This window comes from Salvelinus sp. IW2-2015, linkage group LG13, assembly GCF_002910315.2.
Source record: "Salvelinus sp. IW2-2015 linkage group LG13, ASM291031v2, whole genome shotgun sequence".
NCBI lineage: Eukaryota > Metazoa > Chordata > Actinopteri > Salmoniformes > Salmonidae > Salvelinus > Salvelinus sp. IW2-2015.
In genome coordinates, this window is record NC_036853.1 from 42,235,493 (window position 1) to 42,263,010 (window position 27,518).

At 42.7% G+C, this 27,518-nt stretch overlaps 1 protein-coding gene across 3 annotated transcripts in view; it reads left to right on the top strand.

Moving 5' to 3' along the window:
- The window catches only part of LOC111971265 (carnitine O-palmitoyltransferase 1, liver isoform-like), a 113,266-nt gene that overhangs the window by 17,737 nt on the left and 68,011 nt on the right, over positions 1-27,518 (top strand). For 2 of the 3 annotated variants that reach the window (XR_002878267.2, XM_023998313.2), the window contains exons 3-6: positions 2,806-2,980; positions 7,076-7,213; positions 7,363-7,440; positions 8,408-8,515. Coding sequence is in view for 1 of the 3 variants with exons in the window: in XM_023998313.2 (XP_023854081.1) it covers positions 2,837-2,980; positions 7,076-7,213; positions 7,363-7,440; positions 8,408-8,515 (468 nt within the window). In the remaining 2 variants the exon portion in view is untranslated. The remainder of the gene's footprint in view (positions 1-2,805; positions 2,981-7,075; positions 7,214-7,362; positions 7,441-8,407; positions 8,516-27,518) is intronic. The other variant, XR_002878268.2, reaches the window with a different exon arrangement.

Here is a 27,518-nt window from a genome sequence, read left to right on the forward strand (position 1 = left end):
AAATGGGAAGACGTTCAAGATGACGGTCAATCACCCTCGGTCTGGGGCTCCATGCAAGATCTCACTCGGTGGGCATCAAATGATCATGAAGAAGGTGAGGGATCAGCCCAGAACTACACGGCAGGACCTGGTCAATGACCTGAAGAGAGCTGGGACCACAATCTCAAAGAACCATTAGTAAACACACCACGCCGTCATGGATTAAAATCCTGCAGTGCACGCAAGGTCCCCTGCTCAAGCCAGTGCATGTCCAGGCCGTCTGAAGTTGCCAATGACCATCTGGATGATCCAGAGGAGGAATGGGAGAAGGTCATGTGGTCTGATGAGACAAAAATAGAGCTTTTTGGTCTAAACTCCACCCGCGTGTTTGGAGGAAGAAGAAGGATGAGTACAACCCCAAGAAACCATCCCAACCGTGAAGCATGGAGGTGGAAACATCATTCTTTGGGGATGCTTTCTGCAAAGGGGACAGGACGACTGCACTGTATTGAGGGAAGGATGGATTTGGCCATGTATCGCGAGATCTTGACCAACAACCTCCTTCCCTCAGTAAGAGCATTGAAGATGGGTTGTGGCTGGGTCTTCCAGCATGACAACGACCCGAAACACACAGCCAGGGCAACTAAGGAGTGGCTCCGTAAGAAGCATTTCAAGGTCCTGGAGTGGCCTAGACAGTCTCCAGACCTGAACCCAATAGAAAATCTTTGGAGGGAGCTGAAAGTCCGTATTGCCAGCGACAGCCCGAACCTGAAGGATCTGGAGAAGGTCTGTATGGAGGAGTGGGCCAAATCCTGTCTGCAGTGTGTGCAAACCTGGTCAAGAACTAACAGGAAACGTATGATCTCTGTAATTGCAAACAAAGGTTTCTGTACCAAATATTAAGTTCTGCTTTTTCTGATGTATCAAATACTTATGTCATGCAATAAAATGCAAATTAAATACTTAAAAATTATACAATGTGATTTTCTGGATTCTGTCTCTCACAGTTGAAGTGTACCTATGATAAAAATGACAGACCTCTACATGCTTTGTAAGTAGGAAAACCTGAAAAATCGGCAGTGTATCAAATACTTGTTCTCCCCACTGTATATATATATATATATATATATATACCATAAGATACCATAAGATGCTGTTTTTCTCTCCCTCTCTCTCTATATATATATATATATTTTTTATTTATTTTTTTTTATTTTTTTATATCACCTTCTTTATGGGTTCTTCACTATTTCACCGTTATGCATATTTACTACTTTCTTTACTTTTCCTCAGGTAACCATATCCTATATACTGACACTGTATGTTTTTCTACTGGTCTTTAAATATCCTGTACACTGACCTTTACCTGTATATTTTCTACCAGTCCTACCATTTCATATTCTATATACAGTATATTCATACTGTGGCCTTCTTCTGTGGTGACAGAACAGGTTGATCAAAGGGGTGTACCCCGCCAGCCCTTCCTCCTGGCTGTTTGTTGTCATAGCAATCCTGGCCACCATGTACACGCGCTCTGACCCCTCTGAAGGATTCAAATTGACCCCCACCATTGATTATGTTATTAGTTTTGTATGTGCCATTGTACTTATGCTCACTGTATAGCTGAATATTGAGGCCTCTGTCTGTGTCTGGCTCTCTGCCAAAACCCGCAGCCCCGTGTCTGTGAGAGAAGGTGAGAAAAGGGACTGAGGGTGATAGCGAGACACAGAGCGACAGTCTGTTTTTCTCTGAAACAAGGGCAGATTTGCATGCCACTAAGACAGGTTCTCAGAAACCTCGTGTTAAGAATAACTTGTTCTTTTAGCTGCACATGCAGGGTTTAACATGAGATCATACCATAAGATGCTGTTTTTCTTTTGTTCGGGGCAGAACTCAGGAGAGGCATCAGTTGTATGTCTGATGTTTGATCTTTGACTTCTGTCTACAGCTGTATTCTAATTAAAATATCTTAATTTTATATATGCACATTTTGAGTGTTCCTTATTTGTTAAGTAAATAACGGAGCCCAGAAAAGTCATTGCCAAAATCCAGGAGCACCTGCCCATCAGGTAACTAGCTATATCACTCACTACCTCTGCCTGTGAGGTAACTACATCATACACTGTACTAGGGAGGAAGAGTAGGAAGAAAGAGGATTGTAGGGGGAGGGAGGGAGATGGGGGAGGGGGGATAGTTACTTTGTGTAGTAGATGCTATACACTTTCACTGACTGACCTCAGATCATGTTAACTATTCTTCTTACTATAAAGTCATATAATATAAAATAATGGCACGGAACTTACAAGCATATCTTGTCAGCTAAATTAACCCGACTACAGCCTACGGCATGGAGCATAGCCAGATAATATACAGTAAGCCAACGCATATTCTGTTCTTCTGAAATACATTTTCTTAATATCATGTTTCTTTACAACTGACTAAAATAATGGATTTATTGTGATGTTGTATATTACATTGATTTACTAGACTTAAAAAAAAATGTAGACGTTTCAAAGGCACGCATCAGTGTGCATGGTAGTCTGGCGATGCTTAACGTGATTATATTAATTAACAGTCAATTACCACGAGACTGGCAGTCTTTTTCATGACAATAACCGGCTGACATGGGTAGGGCTCGTTCTTAAAATTCATGCGAGTACAGGGCTCTAATCTTCTACATTTGACCAGTAGAGGTCCCCATATTACTTGTTTTTCTTTTATCCAGTGATATTTTCTAGTCTTTCACAGACTTACAGCCATACTGACAACCAGTCTACTACAATAATGTATTAATTGTATGTATTCTCTCTCCTCTTCCCCCACCAGTAGTCTTTCTCTGAGTGCTCAGGGCCAGACCATGCTGTCAGTGCTGGTGTTCAGTACCCTGCTGTGGCTATCTTTCATCCTGACCCTGAGGTTCTGTCTCAAGCTGCTGCTCTCCTACCACCGCTGGATGTTCGAGCAGCACGGCCACATCACCACCACCACCAAAGTCTGGTTGGTATGTATGCTATGCCAGAGACGGTGGAAACGCTCTTTGTACTTCTCACTCTAGCACTGGTGTTCGTTTTTCTGTAGTATATATGGATGGATGGAATAATAGTGGTATTGTAATTGCTGGTAATGGTACTTGTTGTGGCAATAGTACATGCATTGGCAAAATCATTAACAGGAGAGGTATTTGCAGTTGGACCACAGAACAATGAGACAAATATTTCACTGGACGTATAAATCTGAAGCATCCGCTTGGCGTTTCCACTCACTACCAAATATGGTAGTGAGAGGAAGCCCAGTGGCCGGCAGCTGGAGAATATAGAACAAGATTGATTTTGGCCGACATTCTGCATATTTTCTCATCGGTGATCTCAGTACAGTTTTCTGTTCCCAAAACTGAAATATGGTATGAACAGAATGGACTAAGTTTTGTAGACCTTACCCGTTGCATAATTTATTTTATTTGCGTTGTTTAGGAGGGCAAAGGCGAATTGAGCGGTGGTGGAAAAAATACTCAAATGTCATACTTGTGTAAAAGTAAAGATACCTTAATAGAACATTTCTCAAGTAAAATACTACTTGAGTAAAAGTCTAAAAGTATCTAGTTTTAAATGTACTTAAGTACAGTGGTGCACAAAGTAAAAGTAAATGTTATACATGCCTCCACCAGAGGCTTACAGTACCTCAGGGACAACTTGATTCGGTCAAGTTTTGTGATCAGGAGGTTGATAGTTGGAAGTAGCCACCCCATCTGGACATTGGTTCAGCCTGCAGGATGTTGATGGCTGTTGCGACTGGGCTCATGGTGGCAGCATACTCTGTGAGGAAGGCGAGTTCAGCTGAATTGAACCTATGAAAAAAAATATATAATAATAATAATAATACTGTGTTTCCTAACCCCGTTCAAAAGGGGACCACTTACCATTTCACCTGATTTGAACTACAGTAATCAATGGCTGGATGAGCAGTTGACTAAATGGATCAATGATAGTGTATGGCTACAACATGTGAAACCATTAGTCCCCAAGCAAAGGGTCAGGAAACACTGCAACAGATTTAGACAACATTCAAGACCTTAAATTATGACAAAATAATACATAATCCTTACTTACATTGGAACCTCAGTCTGTGCAGAAAACTCTGACGGCTGCCTCTCCTTTGTGTTTGACGATCGTCAGGAGTCTTTCTACAGCCATGAACCAAGAGTTCCACCTTGTAGCATTCGGGCGCAGCAGCTGGAGGTCGCAAGCATCTTCAACTGTTTCGGCTGCAAGTGTGGATCTTCCGCATTTGTTCCAAAGTGCTTGGCACTTGACAAATGTTGAATGGACACTTTTTTGTAAGCCTCATTGAATGTTGCTTTCAGGGCATCGACTGTAGATACTAAGTTGAGTAGGTGGCAAGCAGAGCGCTGGTGCTTCAGCAGCTGGTGCTCAAAACCATAATCTTCATTCAGGATCGTTGCCACATCAACAAACTACACTTCTTCACTCTCCTCTTATTCCTCGTCACCATCTTCTTGTCCTGGCTGAGCTGCTTCACCACCCACTGTCTCGTTGTTTTCATCTACTCCAAAAACTTGGAAAGCTTTCAAGAAGTTCGAGCTGTTGTTTTCACAATCTTAACCCGGATTTCAAACTCAGAATGCTTGTAATTTAATGCGCTTGCCAACACAAAGGTGTGCGATGCGATCCTCTCAACCATTTACAGGCCAGGGCTGCAGAGCATCTGCATCTATCTGGGTCTCTCCAGTGGGCTGTAACACCAATGAAGCTCTGTCTTCTTGCAGACCAGCAGTCGGTGGCGATGTGGTCAACTCCTCATGGCCTCAGTCACCTTCTTCTTCATTTACTTGGAGGCTTCATCAATCCTGGAGCGGAGCCTTGATAAGATCTTTGAGTTAGGCTGCAGATCCTGGACAAACTCTCTGAACGGTTCTACAACAACGAATGGTTGGAGTCCTTGGACCACATACTTCACCACAGCTTTGTCGATGGATTTCTGAGACGCTGTCTTCAGTAATGTAATGTGCTGTGCTTGATGGTAGAGAGAGTCTTACAGGCATGTTTGCCGTCAGTTCTCTATACTTCATAAGATGTTGTGCATGCTTTCTCTGGGATAAGAGAAACAGTTACTTAGCTAGATAACTACCAAWTCACCAAATACTTAAGGTATAGGATCCTAATTTTAAAGCTATAAACTACATTAGTTAAGTTTGATTTACTGGGTACTTTAGCAAGATACTTTAATATTACAATGATAACTGTTAATTGATCTAGCTAGTAGGTTACGTCAATAACTTAAGTCTACAGTAACTTTATCAACACAAGGAATAAAATGGCTAGCTAACTGAGTGTTGGCAAAAATTCGAAACCTAACATTAGTTAGCTAGCTTGGCCAGGTGTTTAGAGAAGGTATTTGGCTAGACTAACGTTAGCTGACTAAAATGTGCCCAGATTCGGAAACTAGCAATTAGCTAGTAGCTTGTTAACAAGCTAGCTAGTTAGCTCGTGTTAGTTTAGTTAGAGTCAATCAGGGCACATTTTAGCCAGCTAAAGTAGGTAGTTACTAGCTAGTGAACTATTTAGCTAAAGGATTCTCTAGCATTAACTAAGACTGCTTGTTGCATTAACAAATGTGGGCTAGCTAGGTTAGCTGTCATGCTAACAGTAGACGTACCACAAATGTGTTTTTTTTTTAGGTTCGACAGCGAGTTCTTGAACGCTAACATTAGTCTTTCCTAAACTTTTGGTAAACATAAGACATTTCATCCGGTAGGATGAATCCTTCATTCCGAGAAAAGAAATCAACATTTATTTTAGATACCAGCTTCAGATTGATTTGATTTTGTTGCGTGTAATGAAGGTGTCAGGGGAAATGTATCGGAGTAAAGTATACTTTTATGTAGTAAAGTAAAAGTAAAAGTCAACGGAAATAGAAATAGTAAAGTACAGATACCCCAAAACATTACTTAAGTACAGTAACAAAGTATTGAGTTATTGCACACACGTACTTCAGAGTAGGCGTTCCCTAATGGAAATATGCAGATGATGCTAGAATGCGGCAATAGGTTATCGCTAGCTCGTGCTTGACTCTGCCCATCTCCTTGTTTGTTCTGTGATTGTAGTTTTAGTAGATTAATTGACGTTCTTCTCTTTTAATGGATGTGATAGGAGAAAACTGAGGATGGCTCAACAACATTGTAGTTACTTCACAATACTAAGTGACAAAGTAAAAAGGAAGCCTGTACAGAATAAAAAATATTCCAAATCATGCATCCTGTTTGCAATAAGGCACTAAAATAATACTGCAAAAAATGTGTCAAAGGAATTACATTTTTGTCGAATACAAAGCATTATGTTTGGGGCAAACACAACACATTCACTGCCATTTCTCGCATAATTCATTTTACAGACACAAAAATATGTCGCCGTTTCGAACGAAAAAATTATGTGTCAGTGTTTTATACAATTTTTGTGAAACTTCCTGTTTCCATCACAGCTGTCGGGATTTTTTTTATACAGTATGATTTTACTCGCATAAAAACTGTGGATGGATATGTGGTTACTGGGAGGCATATTCACCTTTTCAGCAGGAAAATAACCTAAAACACAAGGCGAAAAATATACACTGGAGCTGCTTACCAAGATGATATTGAATGTTCCTGAATGGCATAGTTACAGTTTTGACTTAAATCTGCTTGACAATGGTTGTCTAACAATGATCAACAACCAACCTGACAAAGTTTGAAGACTTGAAATGTCTGGTTGTCACATGAAAACTGGCAAAGATTGAACATCCATTTTATCTTAGTCATTGCAGCAATTTAATTTTAAATGCATTTTCCTGAATAGAATGGACTGAATCAGAGTGGAATGGGTGCAACATTGATACCTGGGGTGTATTCACTAGGAATCAGAGGCAAACCGAACGAAACAGGGAGGGATCTAGCTGAATTTTTCCAATAGAAACTGTTGTTACATGGTTTCCATTGCAGAATGTTTTGCTAAGGGGCTATACGTTTTGCTATGGCATACAACTAATGAATATACCACAGTACACTGTTTTGAACCGAGGTGTGTGGTGTGTCTCTCTCACTTAGTTCCTGGAGTCAGTGCGTCTGTTGCTGAGTGGTCCAGGGTTCGAACGCATGACTGTGTTGTCGGCTCAGTTTGAGAACAGTCTGGGGAACAGGCTGCAGCGCTATCTCAAGCTCAAAGCTCTGTGGGCTACCAACTATGTGAGTAGACTCACTGCTGCACACATACTGATTGTTCACACACACACAGTTCGCTAAGGCTCATAGTTGTTGTATTGTAATTATTTCACTTCTAATCTCTCTCTGTCTCTCTGTGTGTCTGTCTCTCTGTGTGTCTGTCTGTCTGTCAGGTGAGTGACTGGTGGGAGGAGTACATCTACCTGAGAGGACGAGGCCCCATCATGTTCAACAACAACTACTATGTCATGGTACTGCTCTTCCCACGATACACTATAGATATACACTGGGTATACAAAACATTAAGAACACCTGCTCTTTTCATGACTGACCAGGTGAATCCAGGTGAAAGCTATGATCCCCTATTAATGTTACTTGTTAAATCCATTCAATCAGTGTAGATGAAGGGCTGGAGGCAGGGATTTTTGGGGCATCCCGAGTGGCGCAGTGGTCTAAGGTACTGCATGGCAGTGCTTGAGGCGTCACTATAGACCCGGGTACGATCCAGGGCTGTGTCGCAGCCGACCGTGACCGGGAGACCCATGAGGCGGTGCACAATTGGCCCAGGGTCGTCTGGGTTAGGGGAGGGTTTGGCCGGCCTGGATGTCCTTCTCCCATCATGCTCTAGCGACTCCTTGTGGCGGGCCGGGCGCATGCACGCTGACTTCGGCAGTCAGTTGTATGGTGTTTCCTCTGACCCATTGGTGCGGCTGGCTTCTGAGCGAGCAGCATGTCAAGAAGCAGTGCAGGTTGTGTTTCGGAGGATGCATGGTTCTCGACATTCGCCTCTCCCGAGTCTGTACGGGAGTTGCAGCGATGGGACAAGACTGTAACTACCAATTTAATATCACAAAATTGGGGAGAAAAAAGGGGTGAAAATAAAATATTTTTAACCCTTGAGACAAATGAGATGTGTATGTGTGACATTGAGGGTGATTGGGCAAGACAAAATACTCTGTCTCTCTCTCTCTGACTCGGTCTCTCTCTCTCTCTGACTCGGTCTCTCTCTCTCTCTGACTCGGTCTCTCTCTCTCTCTGACTCGGTCTCTCTCTCTCTCTGACTCGGTCTCTCTCTCTCTCTGACTCGGTCTCTCTCCCTCTGACTCGCCCTCTCTCCCTCTCTGACTCGGTGTCTGTCTGTTGGTCTGTCTCTCACACTCTTTCTATTTTTTTTTCTCTTTCACCTCCATCTCTGACCCCTCCCCTCTTTTCCACTAGGACTTTCTGTATGTGACTCCCACGCCCATCCAGGCAGCGAGGGCCGACAGCACCGTCACTGCTCTGCTGCTCTACCGACGCAAGGTCAACAGTGAGCAGCTCAAACCTGTGAGTACTGCTACTGCTACTAGTACACATATACAGTGGGTATAGAAAGTCACCAACCACTTTCGAAATGTTCACCTTTTTTTGCCTTGCAGCCTAAAATTTGAATTTATTTCCAAATCACAAATCAGGCTAATTGGCTTCCATCTGTGATCAATTGTAGTGACTCTGAATAGTTCAGAATGAAAACAGTTGTTTGTAGAGGACTCCACTGCTTAGTAGTGCAATTCAAAGCAAAGAATCCACTATGGGCGGAAAGGAGGCTACCAAGAAGCCAATGGTGACTTTGATGGAGATTCAGGCCTTTATGGCAAAGACTTGTCCATATGTGCATGTGACCACTATCACAAGCGCTCCACAAATCTGGCCTCCATGGGAGGGTGGCAAGAAACAAAACACATCAAGTCTTGTTTGAGCTTTGCCAAAAAGCTCATTTGTAGATTCTGAGGCCAAGTGGCAAACGGTGCTGTGGTCAGATGAGACCAAAATGTAACTTTTTAGTCTGAATGTTAAATGATATGTCTGGCGAAAACCCAATACATCTTTTCACCCAAATAACACCATCCCTACAGTAAAGCACGGCGGTGGCAGCATCCTGTTGTGGCTGTGTTTCTCTTCAGTAGGGACTGGAGCACTTGTCAGGATAGAAGGGAAAATGGACAGTACAAAATAAAAACAGATTCTTGAGGAGAACCTACAGCCCTCTCCCAGGAAGTTGAAAATGGGACCCTGGTTCACGGTTCATCATGAAAATGACCCAAAGCACACCGCCAAAGCAACCATACAGTGGTTGAAGGACAAGAAGGTGAATGTCCTTGAGTGGCCAAGTCAGAGCCCCGACCTAAATCCCATCGAGATTCTGTGGAATTATTTGAAGAATGCAGTCCATGAGCGGCCATGCAATTTGACTGAGCTTGAACAATTCTGCAAGGAAGAATAGGCAAATATTGAACAGTCTAGGTGTGCAACGTTAGTAGAGATATATTCAAAGAGACTCATGGCTGTAATTCAAGGAAAAGGTGGTTCCACCAAGTATTAACTCAGGGAGGTGTTCACTTATCCAAATAGGGTATTTTACTGTTTTACTTTTGATTAATTTTCATAGTAAAAAATAAATAAATTCACTTGGATATTGTGGGTTACTGTGTGTAAGTAAAGCCTGAAAATATTGGATTTTATGTGTTTTCATTTCAGTCTGTAAGGCAACAAAAGGTGAACATTTTGAAAGGGGGTGGTGACTTTCTATACCCACTGTACATTGCACTACACCACCAGCAGTGCAGAACTATACCCTTTTCTAACTACTAAGGCAAGCTGTACTGAGCTGACCTCGTTATGCACGTTATTATTCAATTAACATTTATAATGTTAACGATTCAAGGAACACATTGGAATAGGGAATAGGGTGCCATTTGGGATTCATACTGTTACTGTATGTATCACATTCATATTGGGCGTCCATCCTGGGTGAGTCAGTGGGGTAAAGGTCACAGAGAATATAGGCCAGTGGAGAGGGTTATGTTTTTATTTATTTCACCTTTATTTAACCAGGTATGCTAGTTGAGAACAAGTTCTCATTTACAACTGCGACCTGGCCAAGATAAAGCAAAGCAGTGCGACAGAAACAACAACACAGAGTTACATGGAATAAACAAGCGTACAGTCAATAACACAATAGAAAAATAAGAAAGTCTGTATACAGTGTGTGCAAATGGCATGAGGAGGTATGGCAATAAATAGGCCATAGTAGCAAATTAATTACAATTTAGCAGATTAACAAAGGCGTGATAGATGAGCAGATGATGATGAGCAGATGATGGTGTGTAAGTAGTGATACTGGTGTGCAAAAGAGCAGCAAAGTAAATAAAAACAATATGGGGATGAGGTAGGTAGATTAGGTGGGCTATTTACAGATGGACTATGTACAGCTGCAGCGATCGGTTAGCTGCTCAGATAGCTGATGTTCAATGTTAGTGAGGGAAATGTAAGTCTCCATGTAAAAGAGAGAGCTCCCCATTCCAGGTGTGGTTACTTTCAGCCTGTGGCTGGTCAAACCAGATTCTGTCTAACTGTCATTTACAGCACTGTGTCAGTTTGTAGATGTGGGTGGGTGTTGTCAGAGAGGAGGAAAATCTGTCTCTCACCAGCAGGTGGCGCTTTTTTCATTGTTTCGCCCACCAAGTAAGGATTTTTTGTATGGAGGTCAATAAGAGTGTCGAATTTGGTCAACGAAAAAATCTATGGCATATTTGCTACATGAGGTTTATTAGATCTAATAGAGGTTTGTACACATAGGTGTATATACACACTGCAAATACAGTTCTCTGCATTTTCACCACCTGGATATCCCCCTAAATATGACAGTGTAGTGTTTTGCATGGCCTGATGTATGGCTACTAGAAGGCCTGAGACGGCTGTAGATGTGCAGACTTTGACTTGAGACATCAGACAAGGATAGCACTGCAGGATAACAGACATGGGTTCAAATATTATTTGAAATATTTAAAATACTTTGACCGTTCACTCTAGCCTGCCTGGAGTGCCAGGTGGGCAGGGTTTTTGTATTGGTCCAAAGAGCCAAGCTCGCTCAATCAAGCAGAACTGAAGTATTTGAAATTATTTCTAATAGTATTTGAACTCAGGTCTGCAGGATACCACAAGTAGAGCTTCCATTGGTTACCTCAAAGACTACAAGAGTCTTAAGTGTTCTGACCACAACTTGAACAAAGTGGTGGAAAGGAAGAGTGTAGACGGAGAGATGGAGAAGTCACGAAGAGGAAGAGAAGATGAGAAGGGTCTAAACATTTAAGGAAGAGCAAGCAAAAGGGAAGTAGAGAACGAGAGGGGGAATGGAGAGATGGAAAAGAGAAATGGAGAGTGTTGGTTGAGAATGCATGGAGGGAAGGGAACTGAACTGAGGGAGAGGAACAAGTGAGGCTAAAGGTGAGATGAAGTGAAAGAGGAGAGGAGGAACAGCTGTTAAAGGAATATATTAGAAAGAAGATGATACAGTAGATGCTGGGGGGGAAGGAATAAAGATGAGTAAGACGATAAGGAGAATTCATAAAACGATGTGTACCATTTGCTGTGTGTGTGTGTGTTATGATAGATAAAACAACTAAAGCACTATCACTTACTTCTCGGGTCTAACCCTGCTATACCTGGCCACTACTGCTCTCATTACACAAACAACCATTATCCTAGGATAAAGGGCAATTAAACTGTATGTAGTTAATGGGCTGTGTATACCAACAGAGATTTTCCGGGCTTTGATTGTGGTAAGTAGGACAAATAATCATGAGTAGGACTCTCTCTCTCACACACACACACACACACACACTCACACACATGACACACACACACACGCACTAAGAAATAATCATCATGAGTAGGACTCTCTCTCAAACACACTTAAACACGACACAAACGACACACACATAAAACGACTCTGTTCATTGTAACAATTATTGGTACACCGTCTGTTTCTGTAGAACTTTACACATGGAGTAAAAACTCACATTCTCTCCTGATAATGTGGGTGTGGTTACCAGCACACCCTTCCTCTCGCCATTGTCTTTGTATCTCTAGCCAGTCCTCAGCTCGTGGTGGTGCCTGCTAATAGGGTTCAGCTGTTGAGCAAGAAACAGTTACAACCACATGGTTGAATTAGTCTGATCATGGGATGTTTTATCCTAGTATGTCCCATGGGATCACTTTCACACTACTGTTAAGTATTCTACAGTGTTCATTATCTCTATGCGCACTGTTCTGCAGTGAGTGGGTTGCAGAAGGCGAACATGTTCCCATATGTTCTCAATGAGAGATCAATTGATCTAGTTCTCCCTCTTGTCCCCCTTCTCTCTCTCTTGTCCCCCCCTCTTTCTCGCTCTTTCTTTCTCTCTCTCTTTCTTTAATTTTCTCTTGCTCTCTTGCTCTCTCTCTCTTTCTCTCTTTCTCCTTTTCTCTTTCTCCTCTCTCTCTCTTTTACTCTTTTCTCTTTTTATTTTCCTCTCTTTCTCTTTCTTTCAGTCTATCTTCTTTTTATTTTTCTCTCTCTTTCTCTTTCTTTCTCTTTCACTCTTTTTTTCTCTACCTCTTTCTCTCTCTTGCTCTCTTTCTCTCTCTTTGACTCTTTCTCTCTCTCTTTCTTTGTATTTTTCTCTCTTTCTTTCTCTTTCTCCTTTTCTCTCTCTTTTTCTCTCTTTTTCTCCTTTACTCTTCCACTTTCTCTTTCTTTCTTTTTTATCTTCTCTTTCTTATTTTTCTCAATTCAATTCAATTCAATTCAAGGGGCTTTATTGGCATGGGAAACATGTGTTAACATTGCCAAAGCAAGTGAGGTAGATATTATACAAAAGTGAAATAAACAATACAAATTAACAGTAAACATTACACATACAGAAGTTTCAAAACAATAAAGACATTACAAATTTCTCTCTCTCTCTCTTTTTCTCCCTTTCTCTTTCTCTTACTCTCTCTTACTCTTTCTTTTTCTCTCTCTCTTTCATTTTCTCTTTCTCTCTTTCTTCTCTTTCTTTTTCTTTTTCTCTCTTTCTCTCTTTTTCTCCCTTTCTCTTTCTCTTACTCTCTCTTACTCTTTCTTTTTCTCCTTTTCTCTTCCTCACTCTCTCATTGTCTTTCTTTCAGTCTTTATCTTCTTTTTCTCTTGCTCTTTCACTCTTGCTCTTTCACTCTTGCTCTTTCACTCTTGCTCTTTCACTCTTGCTCTTTCTCACTCTTTCTTTCTCTTTTGTTCTCTTTCACTCTTTTTTTCTCTCTTTCTCTTTTTCTCTCTTTCTCTCTCTCTTTCTTTTTCTCCTTTTCTCTTTTAAATTCAAATTCAAATTCAAGCTGCTTTATTGGCATGAAAAACATTGTGTCAATATTGCCAACATACTTCCTCTTTCTTTCTTTCTTTCTTTCTTTCTTTCTTTCTTTCTTTCTTTCTTTCTTTCTTTCTTTCTTTCTTTCTTTCTTTCTTTATCTTCTCTTTCTCTCTCTTTCTTCTCTTTCTTTTTATTTTTCTCTATCACTCTCTCTATCACTCTCTCTTTCACTCTGTCACTCTCTCTTTCTTTCTTTCTCCCTCTCTCTTTCTCTCTTCTTTCTCTCTCTCTTTCTTTCTCCTTCTTTCTCTCTCTCTTTCTTTCTCCCTTTTTCTCTCACGCGTTCTCTCTCTCGCTCTCACTCTCTCTCTCTGGCTCTCTCTCGCTCTCTCTCTCTTTCTCTTTCTTTCATTCTCTCTCTTTCTTTCATTCTCTCTCGCTCTCTATCACTCTGTCACTCTGTCATTCTCTTTCTCTTCCCCTCGCTCGCTCTCTCTTTCGCTCTTTGTCTCTCGCTCTCTCTCTTTCTTTCCTTTTCTCTCACTCTCTTTCTCTCTCGCTCTCTCTTCCTCTCTCTCTTCTCTTTTTCTCTCTCATTCTCTCTCTCACTCTCTCTTTTTCTTTTTCTTTCCTTTTCTCTTTCTCTCTTCCATTTTCTCTCTCATTCTCTCGCTCTCTTTCTCTCTCGCTCTTTCTCTCACTCTATCTCTCTTTCTCTCTCGCTCTCTATCTCTCTCGCTCTCTCTCGCTCTCTATCTCTCTTTCTCTCTAGCTCTCTTTCTCTCACTCTCTCTCTCTTTCTTTCTCTTTTCTCTCTCTCTCTCTCTTTCTTTCTCTTTCTCTCTCGCTCTCGCTTTCTCTTTCTCTCGCTCTCTCTTTATCTTTCTCTCTCGCTCTCTCTTTCTCTCTCTTTCTCTTTTTCTCTCCTCTCTCATTCTCTCACTCTCTCCTTTTCTCTCTTGCTCTCTCGCTCTCTCTTTCTCTTTTTCTCTCTCTTCTCTCTCGTTCTCTCACTCTCTCCTTTTCTCTCTCGCTCTCTCGCTCTTTCTCTCTCTCTCTCAATCTCTCAATCCATCGCTCCCTCGCTCTCTCTCTTTCTCGCCCTCTCTCGCTCTCTCGCTCTCACTCTTTCTCTTTTCTTTCTTCTCTCTCTCTCGCTCTTGCTCTCTTTCGCTCTCGCTCTCGCTCTTTCTCTTTCGCTCTCTCTCTCTCACTCTCTTTCTCTCTCGCTCTCTTTCTCTCACTCTCTCTTTATTTCTCTTTTCTCTTTCTCTTTCTCCCTCACTCTCTCTCGCTCTCTTTCGCTCTCTCGCTCTCTTTCTCTTTCGCTCTCTCTCTCACTCTCTCACTCTCTTACTCTCTCGCTCGCTCTCTTTCTTTCCTTTTCTCTTTCTCTCTCTCTCTCTCTCTCTCTTTCACTCTTTCTCTCTCTCTCTTTCTCTTTTTCTCTCTCGTTCTCTCTCCTCTCTCTTTCGCTCTTTCTCTCGCTCTTTCTCTCGCTCTTTCTCTCGCTCTCTCGCTCCTCTCTCTGCTCGCTCTTGCTCTCACTCTCTCTTTCACTCTCCTCTTCTCTTCCATCTCTCTCTCTCTCTTCTCTCTTTCGCTCTTCTCTCTCACTTCTCTCGCATCTCTTTGTCTTTCCTTTCTCTTTCTCTCTTCTCTTCTCTTTCCTCTTCTCTTCTCCTCTCGTCTTCTCTCTTTCTCTCTTTCTCCTCTTTCTCCTCTCTCTCTCTTTCTCTCTTTTCTCTCTCTCTTCTTCTTTTCTCTCTCTTTCTCTTTCTCTCTTTCTCTTCTCTTCTGCTCTTTCTCTCTTTTTTCTCTTCCTTTCTCTCTCTCTTTCTCTTTTTCTTCTCTCTCTCTTCTCTTTTCTTCTCTCTCTTTCTCTTTTCCTCTCTCTCGTCTCTCTTCCTTCTCTCTCGCTCTTTCTCTCGTCTTTCTCTCGCTCTTCTCTCGCTCTTTCTCTCGCTCTTTTTCTCTCGCTCTCACTCTCGTCTTTCACTCTCACTCTCTCTGCACTCTCTCTTTCACCTCTCTCTCTCACTCTCTTCTCTCTCTCTCTTTCTTTTCTCTTTCACTTTTTCTCTCTCTTTTTCTCTCTAACTCTCTTTCCTTTCCTCTCTGCTCTGCCACTACTCTCTCTTGCTCTTCTTTCACTCTCTCTCGCTCTTTCTCTTCTCGCTGTTTCTCTTTCGCTTCTCTCTTCTCTTCACTCTTCCTCTCTCGCTCTCTTTCTTTCCTTTTCTTTCTCTCTCTTCACTCCTCTTTTCTCTCTCCTCTTCTTCTCTCACTCTCTCTTTCCATTTCTCTCTCGCCTATTCTTTCTCGCTCTTTACTCTCGCTCTTTCTCTCAGCTTCTTCTCTCGCTCTTCTCTCGCTCTTTCTCTCTCTCGCTCTATTCTCTCGCTCATTTCAACTCTCTCTCTCATCTCTCTCTTTCCTTTTCTCTCTCGCTCTCACATCTCTTTCTCTTTTCTCTTTCCTTCTTTCTCTTTCTCTTGCTCTCTTTCAATCTCTCTCGCTCTTTCTCTCTTCTTTCTCTTTCGCTTCTCTCTCACTCTCTCACTCTCTCTTTCTCTCTCGCTCTTGTCTTTCTTTTCCTTTTCTCTTTTCTCTCCTCTCTTCTCTTTCTCTTTCATCCTCCTCTCCTTCACTCTCTCTCTCTCCACTCTCTTTCTGTCTTTCTCTCTTCTCTCTCTTTTCTCTTCTTTCTCTCTCACTCTCTTTCTCTTTCTCTCTCACTCTCCTTTCTTTCTCTTTTTCTCTCTCACTCTCTTTCTTTCCTTTTTCTCTCTCACTCTCTTTTCTTTCTCTTTCTCTCTCACTCTCTTTCTTTTCTCTTTTCTCTCTCACTCTCTTTCTTTCTCTTTTTCTCTCTCACTCTCTTTCTTTCTCTTTTTCTCTCTCACTTCTCTTTCTTTCTCTTTTTTCTCTCTCACTCTCTTTCTTTCTCTTTTCTCTCTCACTCTCTCTTTCTCTCTCTCTCTCTTTCTCTATCTGTCTCTTTTCTCTCTCGCTCTTCTCGCTCTCTCTGCTCGCATCTGCGTCTTCGCTCTCGCTCGCTCTCTTCCGCTCTCTTCGCTCTCTCTCGCGCTCTTTCGCTCTTCTCTTTCTCGCTCTTTCGCTCTCTCTCGCTTCTCTCGCTCTCTCTCGCTCTCTCTCGCCTCTCTCTCGCTCTTTCTCTCGCTCTTTTCTCTCGCTCTCTCTCTCTCTTCTCTCTCTCTCTCTCTCGCTCTCGCTCCGCTCTCTTTTCCTCTCTTGGTCTCTTTCTCTTTCTCTTACCTCTCTCTCTCTCCACTCTCTTTCTCTCTCTCTCTTTCTCTTTCTCTTTCACTTTCTCTCTCTTTTTCTCTCTAACTCTCTTTCCTTTTCTCTCTTGCTCTCACTCTCTCTTGCTCTCTTTCACTCTCTCTCGCTCTTTCTCTTTCTCTACTGTTTCTCTTGTCGCTTCTTCTCTCACTCTCTCGCTCTCTTTCTTTCCTTTCCTACCCTCCCTTTTCTCCTCTTTCGTTTCATCCTCCCTTCTCCGGTCTTTCACTCTCTCTCTTTCTCTCGTTTCTTTCGTTCTTCACTCTCCCTCCATTGTTCGTCTCACCACTCGCCCATATGTTCTCTACGCTGGCTTTTCTCTCGCTCTTTCTCTCGCTCTTTCTCTCGGGCTCTTTCTCCTCAGCGTCATGGTTCTCTCGGTCGATACTGCGGCGTGTAACCTGGGATTCTAACGGTCTGTCTTTGATTCTTACTCTCCCTCCTCCTCCTCTCGTCACTCTTCTCTCTTCCTTTCTTCTCTTTTTCTTCGCTCTTCACTCTCTTTCTCTTTCTCTTCTCTCCCTTTTGCTCTTCTCTTGCTCTCTTTCGCGTCTCCTGCTGCTCTTTCTCTCACTTTCTCTTTCGCTCTCTCTCACTCTCTTCACTCCTTTCTTCTCAGCTTCTTGTTCTTCTTTCCTTTTTTCTTTCTCTTTTTCTCTCTTTTTCTCTCTCTCTCTCTTTTCTCTTTTTCTTCTCTCTCTTCAGCTCTGTGTCTCTCTCTCACATCTCTCTCGCTTTGCTTGCTCTGTTCTTTCTCATTTCGTCTTCTCTGGCTCTGTCTTTCATCTCTCTTTCTCTCTGCACTTTTTTTTTCTCCTCCTTTTGTTCTCTTTCTTTTTTCTTTTTTATTTCTTTCTCTTTTTCTCTCTCACTCTCTTTCTTTCTCTATTTTCTCTTCTCAACTCTCTTTCTATTCTCTTTTTCTCTCTCAACTCCTTTCTTTCTCTTATTTTCTCTCTCACTCTCTTTCTTTCTCTTTTTCTCTCTCCACTCTCTTTCCTTTCCTCTTTTTCTCTCTCACTCTTCTTTCTTTCTCTCTCTCTCTCACTCTCTCTCTCTCTTTTTCTCTTCACTCTCCTCCTCTCTCTCTCCACTATCTCTTCTCTCTTTTCTCTCCACCCTCCTCTCTTTTCTCTCCTTCTTTCTCTCTCTTTCTCTTTTTCTCTCTCGCTCTTTCTCGCTCTTCTTTGGCTCTCTCTCGCTCTCTCTCGCTCTATCGCTCTTCTCTCTCGCAAATCTTTCGCTCTCTCTCGCTCTCTCCTCGCTCTCCTCGCTCTCTCTCGCTCTCTCTCGCTCTCTTCCTCTCTTCTCGCTCTCGCCTCGCTCGCTCTCTTTCTCTCTTTGGTCTCTCTCTTCTCTTGCTCTTCTTTCTCTCTCTTTTTTTCTTTTTCGCTCTCTCGTGCTCTCTCGCTCTCTTTCTCTCTCGTTTCTTCCTTTCTTCTTTCTCTCTCTCTCTCTCTTCTTCACTCACTCTCACTCTTTCTCTTTCTTCTCTCTCTCTCATCTCTCTCTCTCCAGTGCATGCTGGGTGTTTGGAGTTTTGAGTTGTTTGGTGTGGAAGGCTCTATCCTAACTAACTTTCTTGATTCTTTCTTTACATCGTTATTTTCTATGATGGAAGGTTTAATGCAATATTTGTTTTTAGCGGTATTATCCAAAAACAGTTTTTTCAAAGTTAGGGTGAAGAGAGGACCAGAGTAACTTTCCTGGGGTTTGGAAGGTGTGGTGTGCTCGATGGCTTCTCAGCCTAGCGCGGAGGAGACGCTGTCGATACGGCATGGATTCAGGTGTGTTCCTGAGAACGGAGTTAAGGTGGAGGGGGTTCTGCTCGCGGTCGGTGAACAGGTAGGAGCTGAATTTATACATTCTGCTTCTAGAATGAACAAAGCTGTGGTTGTGTTCATGAAAAGAGCTAATTTGGTTGGTAGGCTAATTGCTAGCGGGATATTTGTAAGGGATGCGTTGGTGTCAATTTCACCTCTCTCTACCCCTTCAACAAGAATGGTAGTGGCAAATTTGCCTCCGTTTATTACGGATGATCAAATCAGGAAAGAGCTGAGTTGTTTTGGTAAGTTTGTTAGCGGTTTTCGTGTACTGTCAGCAGGCTTTCAGGCAGATGCCGTTAAGCACGTTGTTTCGTTCCGGAGGCAATGAGCAACAGCTAAATGTGCACTTTAAAGTGAGGCATGGGGAGGGGCTCTATGCAGGGTTTGCCAGCACAGATAGTCTACGGTGTTTTGGGGATTTGGGGCATAAGAGCTTTGCGTGCCCACATAAAGGCCGTAGACAAGGTGAGGGTACAAGCGCCAGTGGGGGAAATCGAGGTCAAAGTGCAGGGGGTAAGGAGATGCAGACAGCAGAGGCTGGGCCTAGTCAGGCTAGAGATGGTGGTATAGCGGAGGCTGGGTCTAGTCAGGATAGAGATGGTGGGGTAGCTGAGGCTGGGCATAGTTATGCTATGGAGGGTGGTGTAGATGATGCTGGGCCTAGTCATGCTATGGAGGGTGGTGTAGATGATACTGGGTCTAGTCAGGTTATTCCAGTGGATGAGGAGAGTATAGTGGGGAAGTGTAAGAGATTAGTGGGGAGGAGGAGGGTGTCAAGCGGAAAAGGAAAAAGGGTGTGGACAAAGGCACCATGGAAATGTTGCTGTGGGTGAGGCCCTAACCAGAGAGAAAGGGCAGGTGGTCAGGGTGGGAGATAGAGATGAGGAGGAAAGTGAGTCTGAGGAAGAGGATGGGCCCGGAGCTGACAGCCAGTCAAGCAGAGGGGTCTAAGTACACGTTGAGAGAATTGACAAGGTTCCTGAATGAGACTAAGGGGAAAAAAGTTCATCTTGAGGCTTTTTTTTCTGATCCTAGAAAGTTTGTAAGATAAGTACAACATGCTATGAGAAATGAGGGGCATGGTGTCCTCTCACCCAAGAAACGGTTTAGGTTGAGGAAGTGGGTCACAACAGTGCGTAAAGGTTTACCTTCAGACACTGTTTAAATGTTTAATTTCTTTCTGACACTGGGGMTTTTTGAGCTTTGCTATTGGTCTATTTCTCTGCTGGCTTTTCTCCCACTTCTTATGGAGACTCTTCGGGTAGGCTCGCTCAATATAAATGGCGCCAGAGATGCGGGAAAGAGGAGTGTGTTGGGTGAATATGTAAAAAAAAAAAAGTACAGGTGTTGTTTCTGCAGGAGACGCATAGTGATGTGGTGAATGAAGTCGATTGGGGGCTCTGGTGGAAAGGGGCAAGTGTGTTGAGCCATGGGACAAATCTTAGTGCAGGGGTGGCAGTCCTTTTTGCACCGGGTCTGTCTGTAAAATTTGCTCCTCAAAGGAGGTGTGTAAGGTTGGCTTTTTGTTGTTAAAGCAGAAATTAACAAATGGGTTTTGTCTTTATAAATGTGTATGCGCCTAACACAGGGAGAGAAAGAGGGGTTCTATTTGGGAGTCTTAGACAGGAACTCTCACAGGTAGCGCCTGAGGAGACGCTGGTGGTCAGAGGGGACTGGAATTGTACAATGGATTTTACAAAGACAGAAATGGGGAAGAGCCTCATTCAGTGTCAGTGGGATGTTAACCTGTCTAGGATTGGAGTGCGCTAGCGGCACGTTTCAGAAAAAAAAAAAAAAAAATGGCGAAATGTCATAATTATAAATATTTAGCTTCAATTAAATCAGAAGTGTTATACGCAATATCAAAGCTATACCTCTTGTTAATCTAGCCAATATGTCCGATTTCGAAAAGCTTCCCTGCAAAGCGATTATCGATCAGTAAACAAACATTAGGTACAGTTACAAAAAAGTACATTAGTCACGAAAGTCAGAAATAGCAATAAAAATCATCATTACCTTAGGAAATTTTCTTCTTTTGGCAATCCTAAAGGTCACGACGAAACAATCAAGTGGCTTTTTGTTCGATATAATCCATTTTTATAGCCTAACACGAAAAATTTTGTGAACGGCTTGTGTGGAAAATTCAGCCTCCTTCAACTTTGGACGTAACGTTCATTGTAATTACTCACTCTAAAGGGACGTTTATCAAGTCAAGTTCGGTTTCATTAGAATCCTTGTTTGTTAGTAAAACAACCAAACATCATGGTTCTTTTTCCCGGGACATATTGACCGAAACAAATTGATTTGAACAGACCAAACAACGACCTCCTGACGCGCCAATCGAATGACCTGTCCTTCGTTGATTGACTGTATTTCGGACAATGACACTGATCTTCTTGAAATCTAGCTGGATAGATAGCCAATGAACAGAGGTACATGGGCATATGCAATGGTTCTACCCGGAAATAATAGGCTTCGTTGTAAAGCCATGCGTACACAAGCTATTCGCCATTGAAAACTCTACCAGAAGGATCCCTGCCGTTTAACGCGCCGCAAACGTTTTTTCTGAGCATTTTCTAGGTACAATAATGGCTAATAAATCAGCGAATCAAAGACCAAGCCAGGTACACAGATATTCACGATATAATTGATGAAATGAGAGGTCTAGTGATAGTGAACTAAATCTAAATGAATCCAGTGAGATTGAATCCGTGGATTCGGAATTTGAAGACATGTTCCTCCACGGTGAAGACGCAGTTTTGGATCGGTGAGTAACGTTGTTTGAAATTAGTAATATCAAATATAATTCATTGAGTTGTTTGAGATATTGTATTTTATTTGCCTTATATAAAAATATGACTAGGACATGAAATATAAAAGTACACAAGTATATTGAAATGTAGAAAGTACATATTTGTTGTTTCCTAATTGTTCCCATGTATTTTATATCTAAAATGGAATTGACAAAACCTCCCCATGGTACAATTGTATATATAATTGTGTCTGTATAATTATTACCTAATTGTTTCCATGTATTTAATATCTAAAATGGAATTGACAAAACCTCCCCATGGTCACAAATTGTGTATATATAATATGTGTCTGTATAATTATTACCTAATTGTTTCCATGTATTTTATATCTAAAATGGAATTGACAAAACCTCCCATGGTCACAAATTGTGTATATAATATGTGTCTGTATAATTATTACCTAATTGTTTCCAGTATTTTATATCTAAAATGGAATTGACAAAACCTCCCCATGGTCACAAATTGTGTATATAAAATTGTGTCTGTATAATTATTACCTAATTGTTTCCATGTATTTTATATCTAAATGGAATTGACAAAACCTCCCCATGGTCACAAATTGTGTATATATAATATGTGTCTGTATAATTATTACCTAATTGTTTCCATGTATTTTATATCTAAAATGGAATTGAACAACCTCACCATGGTCACAAATTGTGTATATATAATATGTGTCTGTCTTTATTTCACAGTCCCAGCGATTCTGATTGGGAGCCAAGGAGAAAATCCCCACTGAAGCTGGTCCATCCAGCTGGACCCGGCTGTATCGGCCCAACAACCTCCCGCCCGGCCATCAAGGGGTGGTAAGCCGGCGGCAAAGAAGCGGAGGAAGGCAGCGTGCGGAGGAAGGGCAGCGTGGAACCGTCCAGCGTGGAACCTGCCAGAGCGGAGGAGGACCGTTGGCACTCTGTTCTTGAGGAGGATGTGGCCCACCAGCTCCACTTTTCCGCCAAAACGCCCAGTAGGCCCTCAATTGGCAAACTTCTAAGTACAGCCCATGCAACTTTTCCAGTTGTTCTTCACCTCGGCAGTTGTTGTATACCCTGGTGATGAACACTAATAAATATGGGCTAAGAAGAAGGAAGGCAAGACAGAGGCATGGAAGGACATTTCCATTTCAGAACTGTTTGGCTACCTGTCTATGGTCATTTACATGGGGCTGGTGAAGTTGAAGAACCTCAAACACTACTGGAAAACTGCACACACTCTATCAACTGCCTTTCCCTCAACGGTCATGTCTTGTACTAGGTTTCTGACAATTTCACGGGCACTTCACATTAGTGACCAGAGGTTGATAAGGACAACGAGGCGAAACGAGGCACAGCAGGGTTTGATAAGCTCTGCAAGATCAAACCTCTCTACCCAGCATCGTTGAGGCATGCAAGACCTATTTTCAGCCCGCCCAGAACCTTTCCATAGATGAGAGAATGGTAGCCTCAAAGGCAGAATTGGCCTAAAACAGTACATGCGCAACAAACCGACAAAATGGGGATACAAGCTGTTTGTTTTGGCCGATTCTGCGTGTGCATACACATGCAATTTTTTTGTCTATGAGGGGAAGAACACTTGTGCGAGCGGTAAGGGACTCAGTTATGATTCTGTGATGCAGTTATTAGATTTCCAGCTGCTGGGGAAGGGCTACAAACTATTTGTAGACAACTTCTACACAAGCCTACCCGTTCACAGACCTGAGGAAGCTGGAGATGTGGGCCTGTGGCACATTCGGACCAACCGAGTGGGTTCCAAAAACCAGGGTAACGACATGCCTAAGCGGGCTGAGCGGGGTACCATGAGATGGATCCGTGAAGATGGTTTGCTGTTTGTGAAGTGGATGGACACTCGAGAGGTAGTTATGTGTTCCCACTATTCACAAGTCGTTCGGTGGGATCACGTTGTCGACGGTTGAAGGTCCTACAGGCGCTTGGACTGCCAGAATGTCCCATTCAGATGCTGTGAAGGATTACAACAAGAGCATGGGGGGTGTAGACCTATCGGATGCGCTGATGGATATTACAATGTCCTTCACAAGACCATGAAATGGTACAAAACGCTGTTCTATCATTTTATTGACATTGCTGTGGTGAATTCCTTCATCCTCCAGAAGGAAATGGCCAAGAACTGTGGACACCCCCCATCTCACAGCTACCCTTTAGGGAGCAGCTCATCCAGGAGCTTGCTAACTACAGCAAGAACACTGTAGCACCTTCTGTCCCTCTACCTCTGTCCCTTCTGCTCCAACCAGCGGTACGCACATGCTGAAGTTCATCATTGCAGGCAGGGATGTGCCTCGGGGAAAAGGGGCACAGTAGGGCGGCTTCGTTGTGCCCTGTGCCACAAGAAGTCCCCTGTCACTGCGCCACCTGTGCTGTGACCCTCTGTTTCACACCAGGAGAGACTGCTATGGGATATGGCATCAGGAGCGCAACATTGTTTAGAGGACAGAGAGTCTTCACATGATTGAACATTTGAAGTGTAAATAGTTCCCTTGTTATTTTTTATTTTTTTGAATATTCATTTTTTTTCTTGAATTTTTCAAATATATATTTTTGGGGTATTTTAGAATAATTGTTTTGTATTTTGTATATAGGTTTTGTATCATTGTATCATTGTACCAATTCGGCCACTTGGGTACATTTGGGAAACTTGTGAGGGACACCTGGTTGACCTCATGCTCAATGGCATGTACCTCACTCATTCTGAATGTATCCATCTGAAACTTTGGTAAAATACTGTTGCCTACCTATGTTCTCATTTGAATGATCCCCAGTATCATAACTGAATGTTTGGCCTTTCTTGTTGATTTTTAAAGATGCAACAACAGTAAAAGAACAAAAAACGTCTGTTGATTTCCTTGTATTTTCTTCTACCAGATCTATTGTGTTATATTCTCCTACATTCAATTCACATTTACACAAACTTCAGAATGTTTCCTTTCAAATGATACCAAGAATATGCATATCCTTCCTTTAGGCCTGAGCTACAAGCAGTTAGATTAGGGTATGTTTCAGGCGGAATTGAGAAAAAGGGGGGCAATCCAAATTAATAACTAATGCATCTCTTTTATTTGCTGTCCAACCTGTATTTTTAGTCAGTTTACGATTATTTATTGATTAGATTAGGTGCTTTTCCAAGATGGCGCCGGCCAGAATGCATGACCTGTTGCACTGATCACATTGTATACCACGATTTGTGCTGCTAAATATGCACATTTTCGAACAAAACCTATATGCATTGTGTAATATGATGTTACAGGACTGTCATCTGATGAAGTATATCAAGGTTAGTCAAAAATTATAATATATTTGCTGTATTGTTACGATCGCTAACCTGTGCTGCTGGTAAATTGCTTGTGTTCTGGCTATTGTGCTAAGCTAATATAATGCTATATTGTGTTTTCGCTGTAAAACACTTAAAAAATCTGACATATTGGCTGGATTCACAAGATGTTGGGCTTTCATTTGCTGTACGTTGTGTATTTTTCAAGAATGTTTTAAGATGGTAATTAGGTATTTGACGTTGGTCTCTGTAAATATTCTGGCAGCTTCGGCACTATTTCAGATTGAGCTGCATGTAGAACTGTGATTTATACCTGAAATATGCACATTTTTCTAAAAAAAACATATGCTATAACATAAATATGTTATCAAACTGTCATCTTATGAAGTTTTTTCTTGGTTAGTGGCTATATATATCTTATTTTGGTCGAAATTGTGATAGCTACCCATGCAGGAAAAAAATGGTGGGAAAAAAGTTGTGTCTTTTGCTATCGTGGTTAGCTAATAGATTTACATATTGTGTCTTCCCTGTAAACATTTTAAAAATCAGAAATGATGGCTGGATTCACAAGATGTGTATCTTTCATCTGGTGTCTTGGACTTGTGATTTAATGATATTTAGATGCTAGTATTTACTTGTGACGCTATGCTAGGCTATGCTAGTCAGCTTTTTTACTGTGGGGGGTGCTCCCGGATCCGGGATGCGTAGCAAGTAGAAGTTAACCTCTTGACCCTACAGGGGTGCTGTTTCAACTTGGACATTTATCGTTCCCAAATTAAACTGCCTCGTACTCAATTCTTGCTCGTACAATATGCATATTATTATTACTATTGGATAGAAAACAATCTCTAGTTTCTAAAACCGTTTGAATATGTCTGTGGGTGAACCAGAACTCTTTCTGCAGCGAAATTCATGACAGGAACTGCGAAGGTCTGAAAACGAGGCTCTGTTCTCAGATCAGTTTAAAGCTCTGTATGTATCCTATGGGTCGACATGAACTGCACCCGCCTTCCCCTGGATGTCAGTAACAATGAGAAGTGGAATGGAGTTTCTACGTAGTTCTCAGAGCTTATAAAAGGCCAAGGAACGAAAGGAGCTCTCTTTTCGACATTCGTCATTACGCAAAGCAAGACCTCAGGATGGCATTTTGAAACGCTCAGTTATCAGCCTTAGATATATCCGTCTGTAATTAATTCGATATAGTTGTTAGAAACATCATAACGAAGTTATTTTAAACCGAGTTATATCAGTTTATACGAGTATATTGCTATTTTCGGAATTTCCTTAGTATTGCGTTTTGAGGATTTGGGCATGTTGTGGCCACATAGCTATTGTTAGCTGCTAATTCCGAAGTTGAAGACGACGTTTTACAACCAAGCAACGATTATTTTGGACAAAGGACACCTTGCCCAAGATTCTGATGGAAGCTCGTCCAAAAGTAAAAGCTATTTATGATGTTATTCCGTATTTATGTGGAAAAATGTAAACGGATTTGTCCGCCATTATTGCGGCACTAGTCTGGCTGTAACGTACACTGTATGTCTAGTAACGTTAATTTGGGGGAACTAGAGCGGTGTATTAGTGAGATGGGAGGTAGAGATGGTGGGGCAAGGCAATGTAGGCCTCCAGGCTAATATAGCCGAATTACGTAGGGACCTGGGCAGTTTTTTCCAGGTTAAAGCAAAGGGAGCACTTGTAAGAGCTAGGTTCTCCATGCTCAAGGAGATGGATGCTCCCAGCTCCTTCTTCTTTGGTTTGGAAAGACAGAGCAGTGAAGCCAAGGGTATGCATTGTCTACGGCTGTCTGATGGGCGGGTGACCTCTGTGGTGGGGGAGATGCGGGAGCGGACTGTGGAGTTTTATACTGAATTGTATAGGGCAGAAGTGTGTGATCCTATGTGTGCTCAAGTCTTGTTCGCAGGACTCCCTAAGCTCTCTCGGGCACAGAGGGATGAAATGGACATTCCTCTGTTGTCACATGAACTGGCAGAGGCCGTAACCCAGATGTCCCCCGGTCGTGCACCGGCGGTCGATGGACTCCCAGTGGAGTTTTACAAAAAATTCGGGGGAACAATTGGACAGGACTTCTTTTGCGTGTTGCGTGAATGTGTTGGGGTAGGAGAGTTGCAGATGAGCTGACGTCGGGTGGCTCTGACTCTCCTGCCCAAAAAAGGGGACTTGTGTGAACTTAAGAACTGGAGGCCTGTGGCATTACTCTGTGCTGGTGCAGGGATGGTCAAGATATGCTGGCACTAGAGACCAGTCTGAAGGTGTACGAGAGAGCTTCATCAGCCAAGGTAAACTGGGGTAAGAGCAAAGCTCTGTTATGTGGGGCATGGGGGGATAGGGCCCCTCTGCTTCCAGTGGGTTTGCAGTGGGGTTGTGAAGGGCTTAAAGTGTTGGGGGTGTACCTGGGCTCGGAGAGGTGGGTCAGGAAGAACTGGGAGGGGCTGTCACAGGCAGTGGTGTCAAGACTGGCCAGGTGGAGGTGGCTCCTGTTCCAAGTGTCATATAGAGGGAGGGTAACAACCTGGTGGCATCTTCCCTATGGCATAAACTGGCTGTCCTCAACCCCCCCGCCGGTCTGCTCGCAGACCTGCAACACAAGCTGGTGGACTTATTTTGGTCGGGCCATCACTGGCTGAAGGCAGCAGTGTTGTACATGACCGTCCACGAAGGAGGACAGGGCCTGGTGAAACTGGAGAGCAGGATGGCTGCTTTCCGGCTAAAGGCGTTGCAGAGACTGCTGTACCATACTGATGTTGGCTGGAGGGAACCAGCATGCACGCTACTGAGGAGAGCTGGCGGATTAGGGTTGGACCGGCAGCTGTTCCTCATGAAGCTGGAGAGGCTGAGTACAGCAGGTCTCTCAGATTTTTACTCTGCAATGCTGAGGGCCTGGCAGCTGCTAAGGTCCACACGGAAAGGGGGTGTGGAGCCTGGGCTGTGGGTGTGG